Source organism: Sphaeramia orbicularis, chromosome 17 (genome assembly GCF_902148855.1).
Source record: "Sphaeramia orbicularis chromosome 17, fSphaOr1.1, whole genome shotgun sequence".
Taxonomy (NCBI): Eukaryota; Metazoa; Chordata; class Actinopteri; order Kurtiformes; family Apogonidae; genus Sphaeramia; species Sphaeramia orbicularis.
The window spans coordinates 195037-215434 of NC_043973.1; the positions used below are offsets into that span (position 1 = coordinate 195037).

At 44.0% G+C, this 20398-nt stretch overlaps 2 protein-coding genes across 4 annotated transcripts in view; one reads left to right on the forward strand and one right to left on the reverse strand.

Moving 5' to 3' along the window:
- The window catches only part of LOC115437017 (E3 ubiquitin-protein ligase TRIM39-like), a 760370-nt gene that overhangs the window by 63479 nt on the left and 676493 nt on the right, over positions 1–20398 (forward strand). The window lies entirely within an intron of this gene.
- On the reverse strand, positions 4605–18817 carry LOC115437022 (E3 ubiquitin/ISG15 ligase TRIM25-like). Of its 3 annotated transcripts, XM_030160086.1 has the most exons (3): positions 18767–18817; positions 16594–16891; positions 4605–5322 (listed from the first exon to the last, which is right to left on the reverse strand). In XM_030160086.1, exons 2-3 carry the CDS (start codon positions 16694–16696, stop codon positions 4913–4915), a joined length of 513 nt encoding a protein of 170 aa, XP_030015946.1. In that variant the 5' UTR covers positions 16697–16891; positions 18767–18817; the 3' UTR covers positions 4605–4912. The 3 variants fall into 3 exon arrangements, with proteins under 3 accessions (XP_030015946.1, XP_030015947.1, XP_030015948.1); XM_030160087.1 differs by lacking the exons at positions 16594–16891; positions 18767–18817 and adding an exon at positions 10496–10986 and having other exon boundaries at positions 4605–5324; XM_030160088.1 differs by lacking the exons at positions 16594–16891; positions 18767–18817 and adding an exon at positions 9234–10483.

The following is a 20398-nucleotide window of genomic DNA, read 5'->3' on the forward strand; positions in this document are numbered from 1 at the left end:
GTGTATCCATGAGGACAGGGAAACCGGCAGAACCCCTCTAATTCAGGTGTTTACATCAGTGTTTGAGCTCAGCACCAGGACATGAACTGAAAAGCCAGTTTGTCCCAAATTCATACCTGGCCTCGGGCACCAAAAGGGCTAGAGCCGGCCCTGAAAGGACACATGACCACCTGCTGAAGCAGATTCACAGTCAGCCTGGACTTATTCTGACATGGGTTTGATCAGACTGCAGCCGCTTTGGCTGGTTAGGAGCAGATAACTGCATTTTGACTTCATTTATAGAATATTTACTATAGACTATTTACTGTATACTATTTACTCTATTCTATTTACTATATACTGTTTACTATATCTGTTTACTATAGACTATTTACTGTATACTATTTACTATATTCTATTTACTATATACTGTTTACTATAGACTGTTTACTATATACTATTTACTGTATACTATTTACTATATTCTATTTACTATATACTGTGTTACTATATACTATTTACTATAGACTATTTACTGTATACTATTTACTGTAGACTGTTTACTATATACTATTTACTATATTCTATTTACTATAGACTGTTTACTATATACTATTTACTATAGACTATTTACTATATACTATTTACTATAGACTATTTACTGTATACTATTTACTATATTCTATTTACTATATACTGTTTACTATATACTATTTACTATAGACTATTTACTATATACTATTTACTATAGACTGTTTACTGTATACTATTTACTGTATACCTATTTACTATATACTATTTACTATAGACTGTTTACTATATACTATTTACTATAGACTGTTTACTATATACTATTCTATATACTATTTACTATAGACTGTTTACTATAACTATTTACTATAGACTGTTTACTATATATTTACTATATACTATTTACTATAGACTGTTTACTATATACTATTTACTATAGACTGTTTACTATATACTATTTACTATATACTATTTACTATAGACTGTTTACTATACTATTTACTATAGACTGTTTACTATATACTATTTACTATATATTTACTATAGACTGTTTATATATACTATTTACTATAGGACTGTTTACTATATACTATTTACTATATACTGTTTACTATAGACTATTTACTATATACTATTTACTATAGACTGTTTACTGTATACTATTTACTGTATACTATTTACTGTATACTATTTACTGTATACTATTTACTATATACTATTTACTATATGTTTACTACAGGGTGTCCATAAGTCTCCATACATAGCAAAAATAAACATTTCTTGACATAAAACTGTATTATTTATATATATACTCTATATGACTGCCATTTTGTCGGGAACACATTCAATGCGTGTCCTCCACTGCTGAAGAACTATAAAGAAGAAATATAAAGAAATACATGTTAGAACCATATGTATGGAATGTATTATGTCTCTAGTATGGAGACTTATGGGAACCCTGTATATACTGTTTACTATATACTATTTACTATATACTGTTTACTGTATACTGTTTACTGTATACTAATATTTCCTAGACTATTACAGTTTTCGATTTGAGAAGAAGAAACACAAGACAAATCTGTTTACAGTTTAATACATTTATTGAAGTTTTACATTTAACAGAGGAAATAATGTGAATATTTCCATCAGTTTCTTCATCATTTACATGTAAATACATAGTTCAGATATTTGAGCAGAATCATCCAAATAAGTTGAAGGTTTGTGATTTATCAAATGGATTGATTGGATTTCAACTTTAGTAAATTTAATCAGAACATATTTGAATAAATGATGAATCATTTCAGTATATTTGGTCTTAAATATTATGGTCTAACCTCCGTCTGAGCTGATGTGAAAATAATTACAGTGTTTACAATAATTACATGTTTGTCTACGAACAAATAGAAAACACTCAGCAAACATTTATTATTTAATATTTATTCTTATTTCAAATGCAGGACAGTATATGACCTGTATTTATTAAAGCTGATGAACCGAATCTGTACTGTTATTATTGAATATTGAATCTCCCTGAACACTTCTATCATTTAAATGTATAAAATCAATCGCATCATGGAAACACATTCACAATCCCAACATTGAATTCAAGTTCACATTAAAACACCATCATTATCATTGGATTAAATCACAGGCATCAGAATGTGTCAAACCAGGATTATTCATTCATCATTCATTTTCTGAACCCACTTTATCCTCACTAGGGTCACGGGGGTCTCTGGAGCCCTATCCCAGCTACACAGGGCGAAGGTGGGGTTCACCCTGGACAGTCTCAGTTCATGCAGGGCTGAAACATATAGAGACAAACAATCACTGTCACATTCCCACCTATGGGCAATTTAGATTAACCAATTAACTTATCAGTGCATGTGTTTGGATGGTGGGAGGAGCAGAGTACCAGGAAGAGAACCCACGCAGACACGAGGAGAACATGCAAACCTCCACACAGAAAGGTCCCACCCCCGTCGACTGGTGTTGGAATCAAACCCAGGACCTTCTGTCTGTGAGGCACCAGTGCTAACCACTGCACCACCGTGTCGCCCAGGATTATTATCAGCACTAATGTTAGTATTTAAAGGTGCGGTCTGTAGAGGGTTAAAGGTGCAGTCTGTGTGAATTCTGTTCTCAGTCGTTCTAAAACTGTCACAGACATGAAGGAACCCTGTTCATTTAAATCCTGATCTCATTGACAGTTGTAGTCCAGACAGAATATGTGCATTTAAAAGCTCAGTGTCAGTCCCCAAATGATGGTTATATGTGACTGTATGTTTTGGTCTGAGGCTCCGCCCATCACCTGTCTGCCAATCACAGAGTCAGTACCTTTGTTCATCTGATTGGCAGTTCCACTGAGCTGCAGCTGAACATTTATGAGCACAAATGTGTGACCTGAAGAAACCTAAAAGGACTAAAGGGATTATTCCAACGACGACAAAGAGACAAAGAGAGAAACTTACAAGGATCTGGAGGAGAAGAATGAGAAAACAGACGACCGAAAGAGGAGAAGAATTAGAAGACCAACGCCAACTCTGCCTTAGACTGACCACCATAAGAACCACTGAGAGTCTGGACCACCATCTGCACCCAGTCCCAGACTGGCGGTCTCTTCTCCTGGCCTTGGTGAACAGACAGCCGGTCCAGGACTGGGGAAGAGAGCAGACACCAGTGTAGGACTTGTCTCTGTCCATGGTAGCTTCTTGTAGTTCAGTGTTTTCTGTGGAAGTGACCTCTTCATGTAGCGGTGTGTAATCTGAAGGGGGGGGGGGGGTCGGTAGAGATCCGTACCGCTTGCACTTTGCAGAAGTAAAAATGAAACTTAAGGTTCATTTTCCTTTTCTCTATCTCCTGAATCTTCTCAAACTTTCATTTGAGTGAACAGGACGTTGTCCTGTTCTATTATATATTAGCTTTACTAGCAGCATTGTACCCGTGGTGCCATTGTACGATAGCGCCCTCCTGTGGGTGCAACATCGGGACACGTGTCGGACAAACACAGAACGTCCATTATAGTAGGATGTAGAATCAGTCTGGTGATGATTTTTTTGCATGAAATTTCTGGTGTGGTGGACAGGATTAGTGGAAACACTGGTAGTAGACGCTCATGCTGGGTCTGTCACAAAATCTGTCCATTTGATGAGTTTCTTACTCAGTGGTGGACAGGAGTGATGATCAGAGGAGCAGAGTTTGGACCTCCATCATTCAGACATGGACTGAAGAATGGGAGGAGTTGATCACTGAAACAACAGCCAATGAAGGCGTAGATGAGAACTGAAGAACCTACGTCATAAAGGAGACCAGACCCTCCTCTAATCCACAAAACACCCCCACCCTTCTGAAGACCAGACTTCACAGACAGACGGACAGGAGGATCAGCACGAGCTCTGAACTCATTTCCATTCTCAAACAGATGGTCCAGTATCCGTTCGGAGGTCTCACTGTGATCTCTCCTTTGGTGTCGACGGACTCTCTGACCACTCCTACATCCCATTTAGTCTTTCCTTTGACCTGAACCTCAAAGTAAAACCTGCTGAAGAGAAACTCTGCTTCGCTAAGATGCAAGGACAATCAGAGAACCTCTGTGGATTGTCTGGAAGGTTCTTCATTTTATCACCATGGGAACCTGTTTTCCATCATCAGACAGGATGAGTCAGGATGTGCTGTATCTGGATCTAGAGTCAGATCCACCTCATACTGTTGGACTCTCTTCAGCTCAGCTTCAACCACCTTCTTCTTCTTCATCTTCTTCTTCTTCATGTCTTTTCTGAGTTTGTCCTCCAGCTCAGACACAGCTCTCTCCACAGTACCCTCATATGATGGTGGACGGACGCTGACCTTTGTCCAGGTCTTCATGGATGGAGCAGCTTTGACACATGTGAACCTCTGGACAAAGTGGAGGTGGTCTTCAGAGCCTGAGAGCTGCTTCACCTCAGTGCTTCTCTTCTCCAGCTCACAGATTTCCTGTTCCAGCTCTTTGATGAAGTCTTCAGCCTGTTTCTCGGTGCTCCTCTTGCTTTTCTGGATCTCTCTAAGAGCTGGTCCAGACCTCTCTGAACAGACTCCATCAGAGCAGTGAAGACCTCAACACCTTCTGCTGTTCTCTGTCTGCAGCGTTCTTACTGAGCTCCACTGACCGTTGGATCTCCTGGATCTTCAGTCGTCTCTCCTGGATCATCTGCTTAATTTCAGCCTCTGTCTTCTTCAGCTTTGGCTTCTGCTCTTTATGTTCGTCTTTCAGAGGAGTAACATCATGACCTTTGTGGTCTGAGTAGGTGCAGGTTGACAGATACATGTGTGGTCGGTTTTACAGAACAGCCTCAGAGGTTTCTTGTGTTTCCTACACATCCTGTCTTTCAGGTTCTCACAGGGTCGATCAGCTGATGTAATTTCAGCTGAACGTATCAGATGGGTCCACATGAGTCCGACAGTAGGAGGTCAGACACACCAGGCAGGACTTCAGGGCCTTCAGTTTGGGTTCAGTGCAGACGTCACAGGGAACTTCTCCTGGTTTGGCAGCTTGTTGGTCTGAGCTGTAGATGTTTGGTTCATGTTGAGCTTCATGTCTGAACTGAGCCACCATCTCTGAGATGATTGTGTTGATCTTCAGCTGAGGTTTTGTGTTGAATTCCTCTTTACACATGGGACACTGATATGGGACATTCACCCTCCAGTGTTCAGAGATGCAGGATTTGCAGAAGTTGTGTCCACATGATGTAGTGACTGGATCAGTGAAGACATCCAGACAGATGGAACACAGGAACTGATCTTCAGATCGGACACGACCGGCAGCAGCCATATCTATGGACCAACAGAACAGATACAACACTGAAATATTTGAATTATAGAATCAGTGTTTATTGTCATGTGATCATTTACGATAAGAATACTCATAAAAGTCCTTTATGGTCTTCAGATAAGTGTGACTGGTCAGTCACATGACTCTACAGCAGTGATAAAAATCCATGATGTCAGTCCAATACTTGGACTTTGAAATGTTCTGGAAGTTCATTAAAGTGTAACTGTAGAAAATGTTAGTGGAAACATGCAGGAAGAGACGTAGAACCAAAGTCCAGACCATCTAAAGGACATGGGCTGTAATAATATAGAATCTGTGTAAATACTGTTGGTTTATCCATGTGGTTCAGTGATAGGAACCAAGGGAGTAGGTTTGATTTGGACACTGACGGGGACACAGAAATGCTCCAAGTCAGCACTCCTGAAAATTGAGTTTTTTTTGCATTTGCAATCATTATTTCAAGTCATGTAGAACTGATCAAACAAGCAACAATCATTATCAGAAAAAAAAAGTATCAGTAATTTACATGTTTATAATGCATACCTGAATATCTAAAGAGAATACAAGAATTTAATACATTCTGCAATTTATAAGTTAAAGCAACTAATGAAAGACAATGAGGCAACTTTGAAGAGTTCTCATCTTTACTCTGTAGTGTTGGGCTGTTTGCAACTGCATCACACTGTCAATGAACATACTGTCCATCAACAACATGGAAATACATAAATACAATGCTGTAAATACACACCCACACACACACACACATAATATATATATATATATATATATATATATATATATACACATATGAGTAAGCACATGGAGCAATACATGAGCAGGCACAGAATGGAATAGGCAATAACACCAGAGGAGTCACACACCAGCTACTGGTTGACAGGGCAATTTTCCGAGACTGTAAAACGAGGAACCAACCTGTGCACCACCTGGACTGACTACAACAAAGACTATGATCACCTCCACACACATGGATACTGGAGTGGTTAAAGCTGTAGAACATCAACAGGACACCAAGAGTGTTCACCAGAACTCCATGAGGCTGTGGAACACGACTCTGGAGGCCAACTCAAAACCGCTTGCACAGGTGAGCATCAGATGCAGTATATATGAAGGAGCTGCTCTGCCCCCCCGGTTCTGCATAGGCCTAAACCCCTCAGCCAGATCATCTCAAAGAGTGGCTTTGGGTACCGGTTCTGAAGGGACCAACCATCAGCCACCTCCTCTACATGGAGGACACCCAGCTGTACGCCAAGAATGAGCAGGACATTGACTCCCTGATCCATTTCACTGGGATCTACAGCAAAGACATCTGGATGTCATTGGGACTAGACAAATGTGGGCGTATCTAGAAGAGAACAGGTGATCACAACTGAAGGGGTGGAGCTACCTGAAGGGAACATTCCAGATGTGCAGGACAGTTACAAATACCTGGGGATCCCACAGGCAAATGGTAATCATGAGGAGGCAGCTCGGAGGTCAGAGGTCACAGCCAAATACATACAGAGGGTAAGGCAGGTCCTGAACAGTCAGCTGAACGGAAAAATAAGATCCAAGCCATGGACACCTAACCCTAACCCTAACCCTAACCCTAACCCTGCCCTACCAGTGATCAGATACCCCACTGGTATAATATCCTGGAGATCCACTGGAAGAGATACAAGAACTGAGATCAAGACAAGAAAGCTCCTGACCATGATGGAGGGTTTCACCCTAAGTCCAGCATCCTGAGGCTGAGCACAGAGAGAAGGAAGTGGGGGGGGGGGGGGGGGGTAAATAAGAGTCAGAACTACTGTCCAGGAGGAAACGGAAAACCTCCAGGAATATGTCAAGAAAATGGACCCAATGACCAACTGATAAGTGGCTCAGGCAACAAAAGCCCAGAAAGGAGGAGGAGCCAGAGGGCTATCATGGAAGGACACGCCCCTGCATGGCATGGACCACCGACAAACTGAGGAAGTGGCTGATATTGAGGAAAACAAACCAGTGGAACGAAAAGGACTGAAAGACAGCAAAGGGATACTGATGGACCTGAACAGGCCCTGAACACCAGAGCAATAGAGGCCAGGGTCTACCACACCAGACTAGACCCAGGTGTAGGTCTACCACACCAGACTAGACCCAGGTGTAGGTCTACCACAGCAGACTAGACCAGGTGTAGGTCTACCACAGCAGACTAGATCCCAGGTGTAGGTCACCACAGCAGACTAGACCCAGGTGTAGGTCTACCACAGCAGACTAGACCCCAGGTGTAGGTCTACCACAGCAGACTAGACCCAGGTGTAGGTCTACCACACCAGATAGACCCAGGTGTAGGTCTACCACAGCAGACTAGACCCCAGGTGTAGGTCTACCACAGCAGACCAGACCCCAGGTGTAGGTCTACCACAGCAGACTAGACCCCAGGTGTAGTCTGTGTACAGAAGCCCCTCCGACAGTCCAGTCCATCACAGCAGGTCTCAGATGGTCCAGGTAAGGCCTACATGGAGCGGCATAACCAGGTAGAGGACATAGTGTACAGGACCATCTGGACCAGTCTGGACTGGAGGTCCAGGGTCCAGATGGGAGACATCCCGAAGGTGATAGAGAACAAACAGGCCAGATTGTGTGGGACTTCCAGATCCAGACCGACAAGATGGTGATGTCCAGTCATCCTGACAGAGTGGAGGAGGAGAAACAGGAGACAGAGGTGGAGATAGATGGAGCAACATCAGAAAGAAAGAACAGGAGAAGCTGCAGAAATACCAAGAACTGAAAGAGGACAGAGAGAAAACATGGGGTGTGAAGGCAACAGTGGTCCCAGTAGTGATGGTGGGGGGGCACTAGGGGCAGGACCCCAAGCTGAGAGGATGGAACCAGCAGATACCAGGAAGAACAGCAGAGATCTGAGTCCAACAGAGAACAGGCCGAGGAACAGAGAAGAACCAGAACAGAACCATCAGACTCCCAGACCTGTGGTAGAGGACCAAGTCTGAAGGAAAAACACCCAGGTGGGACACAGGAAGATTTTTTATTTTTATATATATACTATATATATATATATATATATATCAATTGATGTCCCTAAATTTGACATTGAGATGATGACACCCTCTAAGTACCTGGGTGTTCATCTGAACCATAAACTGGACTGGACTGATAACACAGTGCACTTTATAAAACAGGTCAGAGCAGACTCTGGGGCCGTTACACGGCATAGGATTCAGTCGACTCTCGGGAAGATTTCATGGCGGATTAGCCTTCTGTTACCATGGAAACGGTGCCTAGAGTGCCTGAATCCGGAAACTTTTGATACCAGGGTCCAGGGTGGAACGTTATCGATACGCTCCGCATTTCGCTCCGTGTTAACGCGAGTCGGAGCGTTCCGGGGTAAAATATGACGTCACCGCATGCGCGCGCAGCCAAGAACCGCCAGTTAACCCACTCCAGGCCAGTTGGTGGCGTGTAATGCGCCTCCAAGCTGGTTTGCCAGCCTCTATGACACAATAAAGCTGCAGAAAAAGAAGGAACAACCACAACAACAATGGCCGGTTTCAGAACAACATACGTGCTGCTAACTGTGCTCAGCTCGTCTGTCCAGACAAAGAAGTCCTGCGTCTTTGTACGACCACTCGCCATTGTTGTTTGTAAATAGTGTTGTCCGCCTCTTTTTCTTCTTCTCCTCATTTAAAGGCTGTCTAAACGGAAATCGTTTTTGTGCAGGCGCGTGTTTTACCGCCACTGTTTCACTACAGCTCTACATCGCCAGCTATGGTCTGGCATGGCCACTACAGCGTATTCAGCCGTCCTCGCGGACTCATGTTAACGCAGATCGTTATCATAGCGGCTTCGTCTTAACGCGGAATGATTTTATAACGCAAAGGAGAAATCTTTGTGGAATGTTGCCGTGTAAACGTACCCTCTATCTGCTCAGGAGGCCCAGGGACTTTGGGGTCCGGGGGTGGGGTGGGGGGTCCACTCCTGAAGACCTTCTACGACTCTGTTGTGGCCTCTGCCATCTTCTACAGTGTGGTCTGCTGGGGGAGCAGCATCACAGCAGCTGACAGGAAGAGGCGGGACAAACTGATTCAGAAGGCCGGCTCTGTCCTGGGGTGTCCTCTGGAACCAGTGGGGGGAGGGGGGGGGGTGTGTGACAGCCAATCTGTCCTCCATGATGGACAAAGACTCCCACCCCTCCAAACACACTCACTGCACTAAGGAGCTCCAACAGGTGGAAGGTCTTTACTTCCTGCAGAGGTCAGGCTCCACAATAAGAACTGCTGCAAAGAACTCTGAGCAATAAACCACACAATAAACCACACAATAAACCACACAATAAACCACACAATAAACCACACAATAAACCATGAAAAACCATGAAAAACTGTGCAATAAACCATGAAAAGCCATACAAAATAAACCATGAAAAACCATAAAAAACCATAAAAAACCATGCAATAAACTGCAATAAACTGTTCCTGTTCAACTGTAGCATGACCAACAGACACACAACTGTAATAGTTTATCTGGCTTTCTCGATTTGTCTTTATTCTTTGATTTTGCATTCTGCTCTTGTGTGCTTTTGTGCTTCGCTGCAGTCACCTAGAATTTCCTCTTGTGGGACAAAGAAAAGGCATATCTTATCTTCAATATTTCTTAAAGGATGTCTCTGATGTGTGTTTCCAAGAACTAACTGAATTGTGAGCCTCTACAGTTCTATACCCTGAACTAACTTATACTTGACTCTTAAAGGCATGTCTTACATCCAGTTTTTCTCTTCGACATCCTTCAAATCCTAATTACTCTGCACAAACACGCACGCACACAACAGACACAAATACGAACGTAAATGTACATGACACCACTAATATTCAAATCTGTGACCAAGGCAGAACAAAAGCCAAACATGTTGACTACGGCCAATCACAGGTACGTTAGCGGGAACGGCATTTAGGTCAGAGGCGGGACTTGTAGCAGAGGCCGACTGTTAACCCTGTATGTGCGTAATCATCGACTAAACACTATGGACAGCGGTCGGATCGTAGGGACGTGTCCTTAGCATCCCAACCCAATTCTACGCCCCTGATCGGAACCATTTGCGGAGACTTGGTGTGAAATGAATCCAATTGTGTGTGTGTGTGTTGCAGTTGAAGCTGTAGATCAGCTCAGTGGACTCACCTCGTTTGTAGAGACTCTGCTGAGACTGGAAACAGATCTGATGAAGTGGGTTGAAGGTTTGTTGGACGCTTCCACACACACGTCTGCAGCTCTGATCACACTGACAACAACTTTAACTGGAATTTATGGGAAATGATCTTTGTTCTGTTAAATGTAACTCCGCCTCCGACCTGTTTCCTGTTTGATGTGACGGTGAAATCCAAGTGTGTGTTGTTTTATCACAGAGCACAGATGACATGTAGAAGGGTTCTGCTTCTGTAAATACACAGGAAAAACTACTGAGCATTTTTTCCAGAGTAAAAAGTATTTTCCTCAAAAAGAATGAATTTTGCTCTGTAATGAGTAAATTGGCTCTAAATGAGTTTGGAGGAAGGTGATTTGTTAACGAAAAACTAACGAAACGACGAAAACTAGAATTGAAAAAACATTTTCGTTAACTGAAATAAATAAAAACTATAATTAAAAGAAAAAAACGATAACTAACTGAAACTGTATTGCGCGTTTACAAAACTAACTAAAATGGATAAAAATTATGGATAAAATTCCCTTGGTTTTCATCTTTGTCAATGTTGGATTGATACGAAAGCGATGTATTTCGCTCTCTCAGTTTTCTGTGCTGTCACCACATGACACTTGACGTCGCTTGTGTTCACTTGTGGTTTCCAGTCGTCTTCTGGTCCCCACTCTACCTGGAAACATGGAGACTAAAGCAGCAGAGTCCTGTCTGGGATTTATTTGAATACGACGACAGAAGAACAGAAAAGAGACCACTGAACTAAAACTAAACTAAAACTAAGCATTTAGAAAAAAATGAAAAACTATAAAAACTACAAACCTGCTCTAAAAACGAATTAAAACGAACTGAATTAGAGAAAAAAAGTCAAAACTAAATAAAAACAACTAGAATGAAAAATCCAAAACTACACACGGACCCATTCAAGCACCGGAAAATCCCACCGGTCCACAACACAGCGTCCATTCCCACTGATGCACTGGTTCATCCACACATGAATCCAGTTAATACAAACACATCTGTAGCATCATCAGATCTAATGTGAACGACGAAGCACAAGACGAACAGATGGAACTGAAGCCAACCTTCACACTGAGCATTTACCAAGAAAGAAGGCAGGAGGAGGTGAGGATGATGAAGATGAGGAGGAGGATGAGGATGATGAGAATGAGGCTGTTTGTGTCCCAGGCGCTAAAGGCTGGTTTACAAAGGCACGTGATTGGTTGGAACATCTTCAACACACGCCCACATCTGACACCATGAACACACGGACCACGGCTGCACAACTACACAAACAAACCACACACAACTACACAAAACAACTACACACACACAACTACAGATACACAACTACACACACAACTACAGATACACAACTACACAAACAACTACACATACACACAGCTACAGATACACAGCTGTTGTGGTTGCAGCTCAGGTCTGGTGTTACGGTAAAAGAAGGTTAAATGAAAAATAAAATACAAAAACTACACAGACACAACACTATTACAAACTACACAAGGATTCACAGGATTCAAAGGAGTTTGTCATTCCATCACAAAGAAAGAACGACACTGGTTACTGAGGACCCGTATTAGCCATAGCAATAGAATGAATAACTAATAAATAAATGAATACATTAAAAATAACTAAAACTAAGGCTAATTTTAAAAAAATAAGTAAAATATACATCTAACAAATTCAACTTTAAAATACCTAATAAAATAATGGCAAATATTTACAACCTAACCTAACCTAACCTATACACAGTAGACACTGAAGTACAGTGCAAAACAGCAGAGTGAAGTGCAAAGTGCACAGACTTGTGCAAGAGTCAGTGAGTGGCTGTGCAGAGCGGTGCAGTAAGGTGCAGTTCAGTACTTTCTATCCGTCCCCTTGGGTGAGAGGCTACGGAGCGTGCCCGAGTTCAACAGCCTCACCGCTGTTGGAAAGAAGCTGTTTTTCAGTCTGGTGGTCCTGCTCTAGATGCTCCGCAGCCTTCTCCTGAGGGAAGAGGGACAAAACGTGCATTTGCAGGGTGGGTGGGATCATTCATGATGCAGTTGGCCCTCTGTCTGCACCTGGGGCTCATTTCTGCACTAGTTTGTTCAATCGTTCAGCCCAGTGCAACGCAAAATGCATCTATTTAACGCATTTTGCGCTATCCCGTTTCTGGGCTCGCTTTTTGTTTGTTAACAACTAACGCAACGCAAAATGCGTTAGTTTGTTAACCCAATGCAACACAAAATGCGCCATTCCGTTTCTGGGCTAAGTCATTAAAAATGAGCGCTGCCCAGTTCGTTGCTACAGGGCTGATTTTAACGCAGACCTCAGAGGTCCACGTTACAATGAGGATGTATTCTTGTAGCTTAATTTCACGTCACTTCTGTCATGTATTTCCTTTGAAATATTATTTACATTGAAAAAGGAGATTTTTAACACAAGTTTGACAATATTTTTAATGATATCAGATTTTTCCCATGGACATTTGCTCTAAAAACGAATTTACTGAGTGAGGATGAGCCGCTCACTGAATTTATTCTCTATCAATTTATGGATGAATATAGATTGGTTCAGGACAAAGTGTGTGTGGCTTTGAGAGATGAATAAATGAATGAATGAATGAATGAATGACAACCGTATGGGGACGGAGCCATGAACTGGTGTCACACACACCAGCAGGGTGTGTGTGTGTGTGTGTGTGTGTGTGTGTGTGTGCGCGGATGAGAGGAACGGAACAGAGTTCAGTTTTTCTATACAATCTGTCCTGTTGTTCTGCGTGGTTACGGCCAGCAGTGACTGTTTAGAGTTCTGTAATAAAGTCACCTGCAGAAGAACTGGGGTATCCTTACACGTCCAGCCAGACGCACCATATATGTGTGTAAATAATTCATCAGTAAGTGTGTGGTGTGTGTGTGTGTGTGGGGGGGGGGGGGGGGGGGGCGTACATGCAGACGGCTGAGGGGGTCCATTTATAGTCAGATGATGGTGAGGAGGTCCATCCAGACAGGTGAGGGTAAGGGAGGAGGTCCCAGATCTGGGCTCACAGATATCCCATAATACTTCTTCATTCTAACCATAATGCTGTCAGATCAGCTGACTGGAAACAGCTGGAGCGGAGGCGTTCATCTGGGTTAAATAGTGAACGCACCTGTTTAGCGCACCCTTCAACACAAATAGTGAGCGGACAATGGTTTAGCGAAACAACGAGCGCAGAAACGGTTTTGAGTTCGTTAAGCCTCTGCGTTCGCCGACCCATCATTCGCTCTCTATTTGCGCTGAAGGGCGAACAAACGGCTGCGTTCACTATTTAACCCAGAAACGTGCACCTGGAGATGTAAATGTCGTGGTGGTGGGGAGGCTGCATCTGATGACCCTCTGTGCAGCCTTCACCACCCTGTGCAGAACCTTCTTCTGTGGCACAGAGCAGCTGCCACGCCACACTGTGATGCACGAGGTGAAGACACTTTCCACCACACACCTGTAGAAGGAGGACAGGACCCATCCTCCAGTCCAACCCACCGCAGTCTTCTAAGGAAGTGTAAGCGCTGGTGAGCCTCCTAACCAAGCCTGAGGTGTTGTAGCTCCAGGTAAGGTCCTCACTGAGGTGGACCCCCAGGTACCTGATGCTGGGGACCACTTCCACAGCTGCTCCACGATGTCCAGGAGAGGGGGGCAGTGTCTGCTCCTCCTAAAGTCCACAATCATCTCCTTTGTCTTTGTCACGTTGATGCAGAGGTTGTTGTCAGTGCACCAGTGCTTCAGATGTTCCACCTCCTCTCTGTATTCTGATTCATCATTATTGGTGATGCATCCAACCACTGCCGTGTCGTCCGCAAACTTTACGATATGACAGCTTGGATGTTTGGGGGAGCAGTCATACGTCAGCAGGGTGAACAGGAGGGGGCTCAGCACACAGCCCTGAGGGTGATGGAGGAGGAGGAGACGTCATGGATACGGACAGTCTGTGGTCTAGTGGTGAGGAAGTCTGACACCCAGTTGCAGAGGGAGGGGGTCAGTCCAAGATTGTGGAGCTTCTGCACCAGGGTGTGTTGAATGCAGAAGTGAAGTCAATGAAGAGCAGGCGCACATATGTGTCCTTTCTCTCCAGGTGGGTTAGGGCTGTGGGACCACTGATGCGATGGCGTCGTCAGTGGAGCGGTTCTGCTGCTAACCATACTGGTGAGGGTCCACAGTGACAGAGATGGAGTTTTGATGTGGGTCATGACAAGCCTCTCGAGGCACTTGGTGACAATTGGGGTGAGGGCCACAGGCCGACAGTCACTCAGGCCCGTCCTGTGGAGCTTTTGGGGACAGGGATGATGGTAGATGTTTTCATGCAGGTTGGAACAGCTGCCTGAGAGAGGGAGATGTTCTAAATGTCCATTAGTACTTCTGACAGCTGAGAAGCACAATTTCTGAGGACCCCCCCGGGATATTATCTGGGCCAGCAGCTTTGCGAGGGTTAATCCTTAGCAGGGACCACTCCACCTCAGCAGTTGTCACCCTAAGGGGTGTCTCCTCTGGTGATGTGGTAAGTCTACCACTGGGAGAGGTGGCTGAGACCTCCAACCTGGCAAAGAAGCTGTTTAAGGCATCAGGAAGGGTGGGGTCTCTCGGGCTCTGTGCATTTTTGCTGGTGTAATCCATGGATGCACTTAATGCCTTCCACTTACTCCGGGGCTCATTGGTGCAAAAATGTCTTGGATTTTGAGCATATGTGGCCTTGGCCCTCCTGATGCCTTTGGTCAGCTGTGTCCTGGCCTCCCTGAGAGCTGCTGCCTCACCCGATCTGAATGCTGTGTCCCTGGTTCTCAGCAGAGACCTGACTTCTGCGTTGAACCAGGGTTTTGGTTTGGGTAAATGGTTATTGTTTTGGTGGTAGTGATGTTTGCAATGCACTTGGAGATGAAGCTGAGGGTGGTCGATGAGTACTCCTCTAGATTCACCTGTCCGTCGTGTAGCGGCCTCTTGGAACACCTGCCAGTCAGTGAACTGGAAGCAGTCCTGCAGCACATAAAAAATCACGGACCCCCTGTTTTATGATTATTCACCCCCCCACACACCCCATGTCCGTGCACTTCCTGTCTACCTCACAGTTTCATTCTGCCAGCAGGCCTGGGTGTTAATAGTGTAGGGGAGACTGGGGACAGTTGTAACTCTTGCTATTGCTCCAATCAGGAACAATTTAGGACTCACCTAATTCACTCTGCACATGCTCAGTTTGGTCCTTAGTCCACATGGGAAGTTGTAGTGCCGTGAGGCAGACACATCAATATTTGTGAGGGAAAACAGAATTTTGTGGTAAGTAATATTTTTTGCTCTAATTATTTTTGTGATCGCATAGTTTGTATTTGAAAGTTGTGTAAATTATCTTTGTCAGATAAACAAAGATTTATGCAACTGTTTATCCACCTTTCCACACTTATCTACTATAAGATTATTATATCCTATGTAGATCAGTGTTCTTATTTCATATATCGGCCAATATATCGGTTATTGGCCAATATCGGATATTGGCCAATATATTGGATATCGGCTTTTTTTAGCCCCCAATATTGGTATCGGCATCAGCCCCAAAAATCCCATATCGGTCGGGCTCTACAGTGTAGCTTTGAGCTCCGGTGAAGCTGTTATAACTGAGCTGTCTCGGATGTTCAAGAGTACGGCCGGGCTTCTTGTGTGTCCTATGTGTTAGTTCAGTCAAAAACAGTTTATCGGCATAAACTAGGAGCTCGAGAAGCCGCTGCACCGCTGCGTACCGCCATCTTGATGTGATTCAGACACAACACTACTCACAACTACAGAACAACACTACTACACAGACACAACATTACTACACAACAACACAGACACAACACTACTACACATCACACAAACACACTGAGGACCCATAGAGTCTAAATCCAGCGAACAGTGGTTCAGTGAATGTGGTTTTGAAGGTGTGCAGGTGGATCATTTGTCAAAGGACACTTCATAGAAGGACACAGATCCAGCAGGACAGTCCACATACACTGAGACTGTACCAGAGGAGGAGGAGGACCGAGGGAGGACTGTGTTTTGTTGTCATGAAAGGCACTGTATTCACCTCCAGAACACCTCAGACTCCAGGACTGATCATTTCTTCCAAACTCACAGTCTCTAGTTTCCTTTCCTTCTGATTCCTCTGTAGTCACTGATATCCAAACCATTCCTCTCCACTGGACCTCCCAGTAACAGCGACCAGTCAGACCCAGTTGAACACATCAGCTGATGACAGGACTCAAATCTGTCCTGATGATCTGGATAGGACTGAACCTGCTCCACTCGTTCCACCTTCTTGTTGTTTTCAGACAGTTTCAGTTTTCTGTTCGCTGTGTTTGGATCCAGGGTGAGTTCACAGAAATCTGATGGAACAGAAGAAAACACAATCCAGTTATTGATCAGTGATCAGCTGATTGACTGATGTCTGATCACATGACTGGGTAGGTACCATTAGACTGTTACTGATGGATGGATCAGGTGTGATTCATTTCTTTGTCTCCTAACCACTTCCATGTGTGTGTAATACACATCCAAACCATTTGCTCCTTTCAGACGGTTAAATTTAGATGAGTTTCTATCAGTTAAATGCTTTCAGGTTTGCACTTTGTGTGCTAAATATACATTTACATTTTCTCCTCCCACCACACGCACAACTGCATGTAAATGCCCCATATTTCATATTCATTGTGTCAAATGTACGAACTGAATAATAATAATATAATAATAATGGATTAGATTTATATAGTGCTTTTCTATTAATGCATACTCAAAACGCACACGGTGGCTCCATTATTCATTTGCTCTCACATTCCTCCTCTGGTGGTGGTAAACTACATCTGTATCCACAGCTGTCCTGGGGCAGACTGATGGAAGCGTGGCTGCCAATCTGCGCCTACGGCCCCTCCCACCACCACCAAACATTCATACACCAGTGTGAGTAGCAGCACTGGAGGCGAGGAGGGTGAAGTGTCTTGCCCAAGGACACAACAGCACATGGACAGAGCGGGATTCGAAACCGCCAACACCTTCCGGTTATTGGATGACCCGATCTAACCATCTGAGCCATGGCCGCCCCAACTGATGCAGACGCACTATGTTACAACCTTTCAAGAGACACCTTTAGTGTCACTATTACTAATCAGTTTATACAATTTTTTGCATGTGCAATTTAGTTTTAATCCACACAAACCTTTAGTAGGTCCGCCCTATGTTCCATGGTCACCCCGGTGGCCATGCAAAAAATACGCGGGGTGGGGGGGGGGATCTCCGCTGAAATCCTGCTTCATCATGTCAGTGATTCAATTCAGAAAAAGGTCCATTTCTTCTAAACGCCCCTCCTCAGAATCAATTTATTTGATTGAATTTCTCTGCAGAATTCTTTAGTTCTACTCCATACATGTCATTGTCTGTTCTGTATCCAAGGAATCAATAAATCAATCATTAAGGAATAGGACATGTTTGTTCAATGACGTATCTAAACACTATTTAACTTTGGTTCTATAGACCTGATCGAAAGAGAAATTCAGATTCTCAGATAAATCACCGCTTAGCAAATAATCGTTAATGGATCGATAAAGTCAATCAACTCATGACTGATGGATTAATGGATAATTTGCGTCTCTAATACAAACAGAGGAAATGTCTTCATCTGGGGTCTGCAAATGGATCCATTTATCAGAACCAACATGAGGAGGTTCAGTTCATGTTTCTTCTCCACTGTTCTGTGTCTGTTCTCTTCTATTCTGACTCTGATCATAACCTGTACCTGGGCCTCAGTCCTCACTGACTGTTTGTTCACATTTGGCTTTGGTTCCTACTGTTGAATCCAATGGATTGAATTCAACCTCAGTCAAATCTGCCCACAGTCGCCTTTACCTCTGCACTCAAATCTATCAACTGACTCAGAAATAGACCAGATCATAATGTTTCTCAAAGGAATGGGGTTCCTTTCAGTTCATGTGGGGTTCATCTTGAACCCATCTACTGGTCGTCCATCCTTTGGGCTCTTTTGGGTCTTGGAACAGTGACAGTGGATGAACCTCTAACCCTGGGATGACATGGATCCAACGGTCCAATCCCGTTCCAACACCTGGACCACTGGTTCATCCACCCACTGACCACAGCTGAGTGTCCACATCTGACAAACACTCACTTCCTGTTGACCTTCACTAACAGTAGGTGGGCAGGTGGTCACAGTGGGTGGTTGTTTAATATTAATCCAATGTAAATCCACTTACACTTCCTCAGACTTGGTCTCAACCATCGGACTCCACTGGGCTCCAACCTGAAAGGGGGGGGGGGGGGGTGGTGTCAGAGGCAGCATTAAACATGGACATGACATCACTGTGATCCACTCCAGCTGTTCTGTTCACATCCACTCACTGGTTCCTGTCAGTCCATATTGAAGGTCTGGATCTGTTGACCCAGGTCTGGACCTTCAGGTAAAGATGTGGAATCAGCTGTGACAGGGTTTCATGTCCACCTCCACACCTGTTCTATCACTCATTCTCACAGTGTTCCTGTCAGCTCCACCTGTTCATCACTCATTCTCACAGTGTTTCTGTCAGCTCCACTGTTCTATCACTCATTCTCACAGTGTTTCTCAGCTCCCCTGTTCTATCACTCATTCTCACAGTGTCCTGTCAGCTACACTGTTCTATCACTCATTCTCACAGTGTTCCTGTCAGCTCCACCTGTTCTATCACTCATTCTCACAGTGTTCTGTCAGCTCCACCTGTTCTATCACTCATTCTCACAGTGTTTCTGTCAGCTCCACCTGTTCTATCACTCATTCTCACAGTGTTCTGTCTGCTCCACCTGTTCTATCACTCCTTCAGCTCAGTCCATACCTGACACACTGTGGATCCTCCACTAGAGCACACAGCTCCTGTCCTGAGGCTCCTGGATGGTTGTAGCTCAGGTCCAACAGTCTGAGATGGGACGGATTGGACTTCAGGGCTGAGACCAGAGAAGAACATCCTTCCTCTGTGATCAGACATCCTGACAGTCTGCAATACAAAACATCACACATCATCTGAGGAGGAAAAGAAGCAGCGTCAGCTGTTGGACACAGTTCTGTGGATGGATTTCATTCCAAATGGGATTGACCTGGAGACAGTTTCTATTGGACTGACTTGATTCAGGACAAGATCTGAACAGACTCAGACTAGTCCAGTCTAGGACTGTAACGGTTACACAGTTGTACCGAAATGGCAAACAGTATGTTGAGAAAAAGAAAAAGGAACGAAAAGGCTTCATTCGATGCGAACTTTAAATCCGCCGCAAGTTTCACACGGACATATGGAACTAGCGCACAATGACTCAAAATATGAAACAGCTGCTTCCATAACGGTTAAAAAAAAAACAACAAATATGATGTGACCTGAAGGGAAGAGACTGAAGACCCTCCACCATCAGTCCAGTCCTGTTGGATCAGTTTCAGGTTCAGGTGAAAGACAACAACGGGGAAAGAGAAGTTAATAAGATGGACGTTGTTTGGCCCCTAGGAACTACGGTAGTTCTAAAACACTGACACTAGCTCTCTCTCCTCTCTCTCTCCTCTCTCTCTCTCACACACACACACACACACACACACACACCACACGCTGTATAATAGAGGAATAGAACTCGGAGGCTGTTACTGCTGTTGGCTTTCGCCCACTCGGCCGTGCTTGCTCTCTGCTGGCTTGAGTAGCAAAGTGGATTATATTTTATTTTTTCCTTTTTTTTGTTGGAGTTGGAAGTTGTAAAGGAATTGAAAGGATGTGAAGTTTCACTTTTGTTGCATGCCAGTGTTAGTTATTACGTTAGTTATGGACCAACCCCCCACGTATACCACCACCCCACCCCCCCGACAAAAAAAACAAAAC

What these genes read in the sequence shown, in the direction of transcription:
- LOC115437022 (XM_030160086.1), bottom strand. Translation starts at nt 16,696, where the DNA reads ATGGTTTGGATATCAGTGACTACAGAGGAATCAGAAGGAAAGGAAACT. An exon ending in GAGTCTGAGGTGTTCTGGAG is followed by an intron (nt 5,323 to 16,593) that starts GTGAATACAGTG and finishes GTTGGTCCATAG; the next exon opens with ATATGGCTGCTGCCGGTCGT.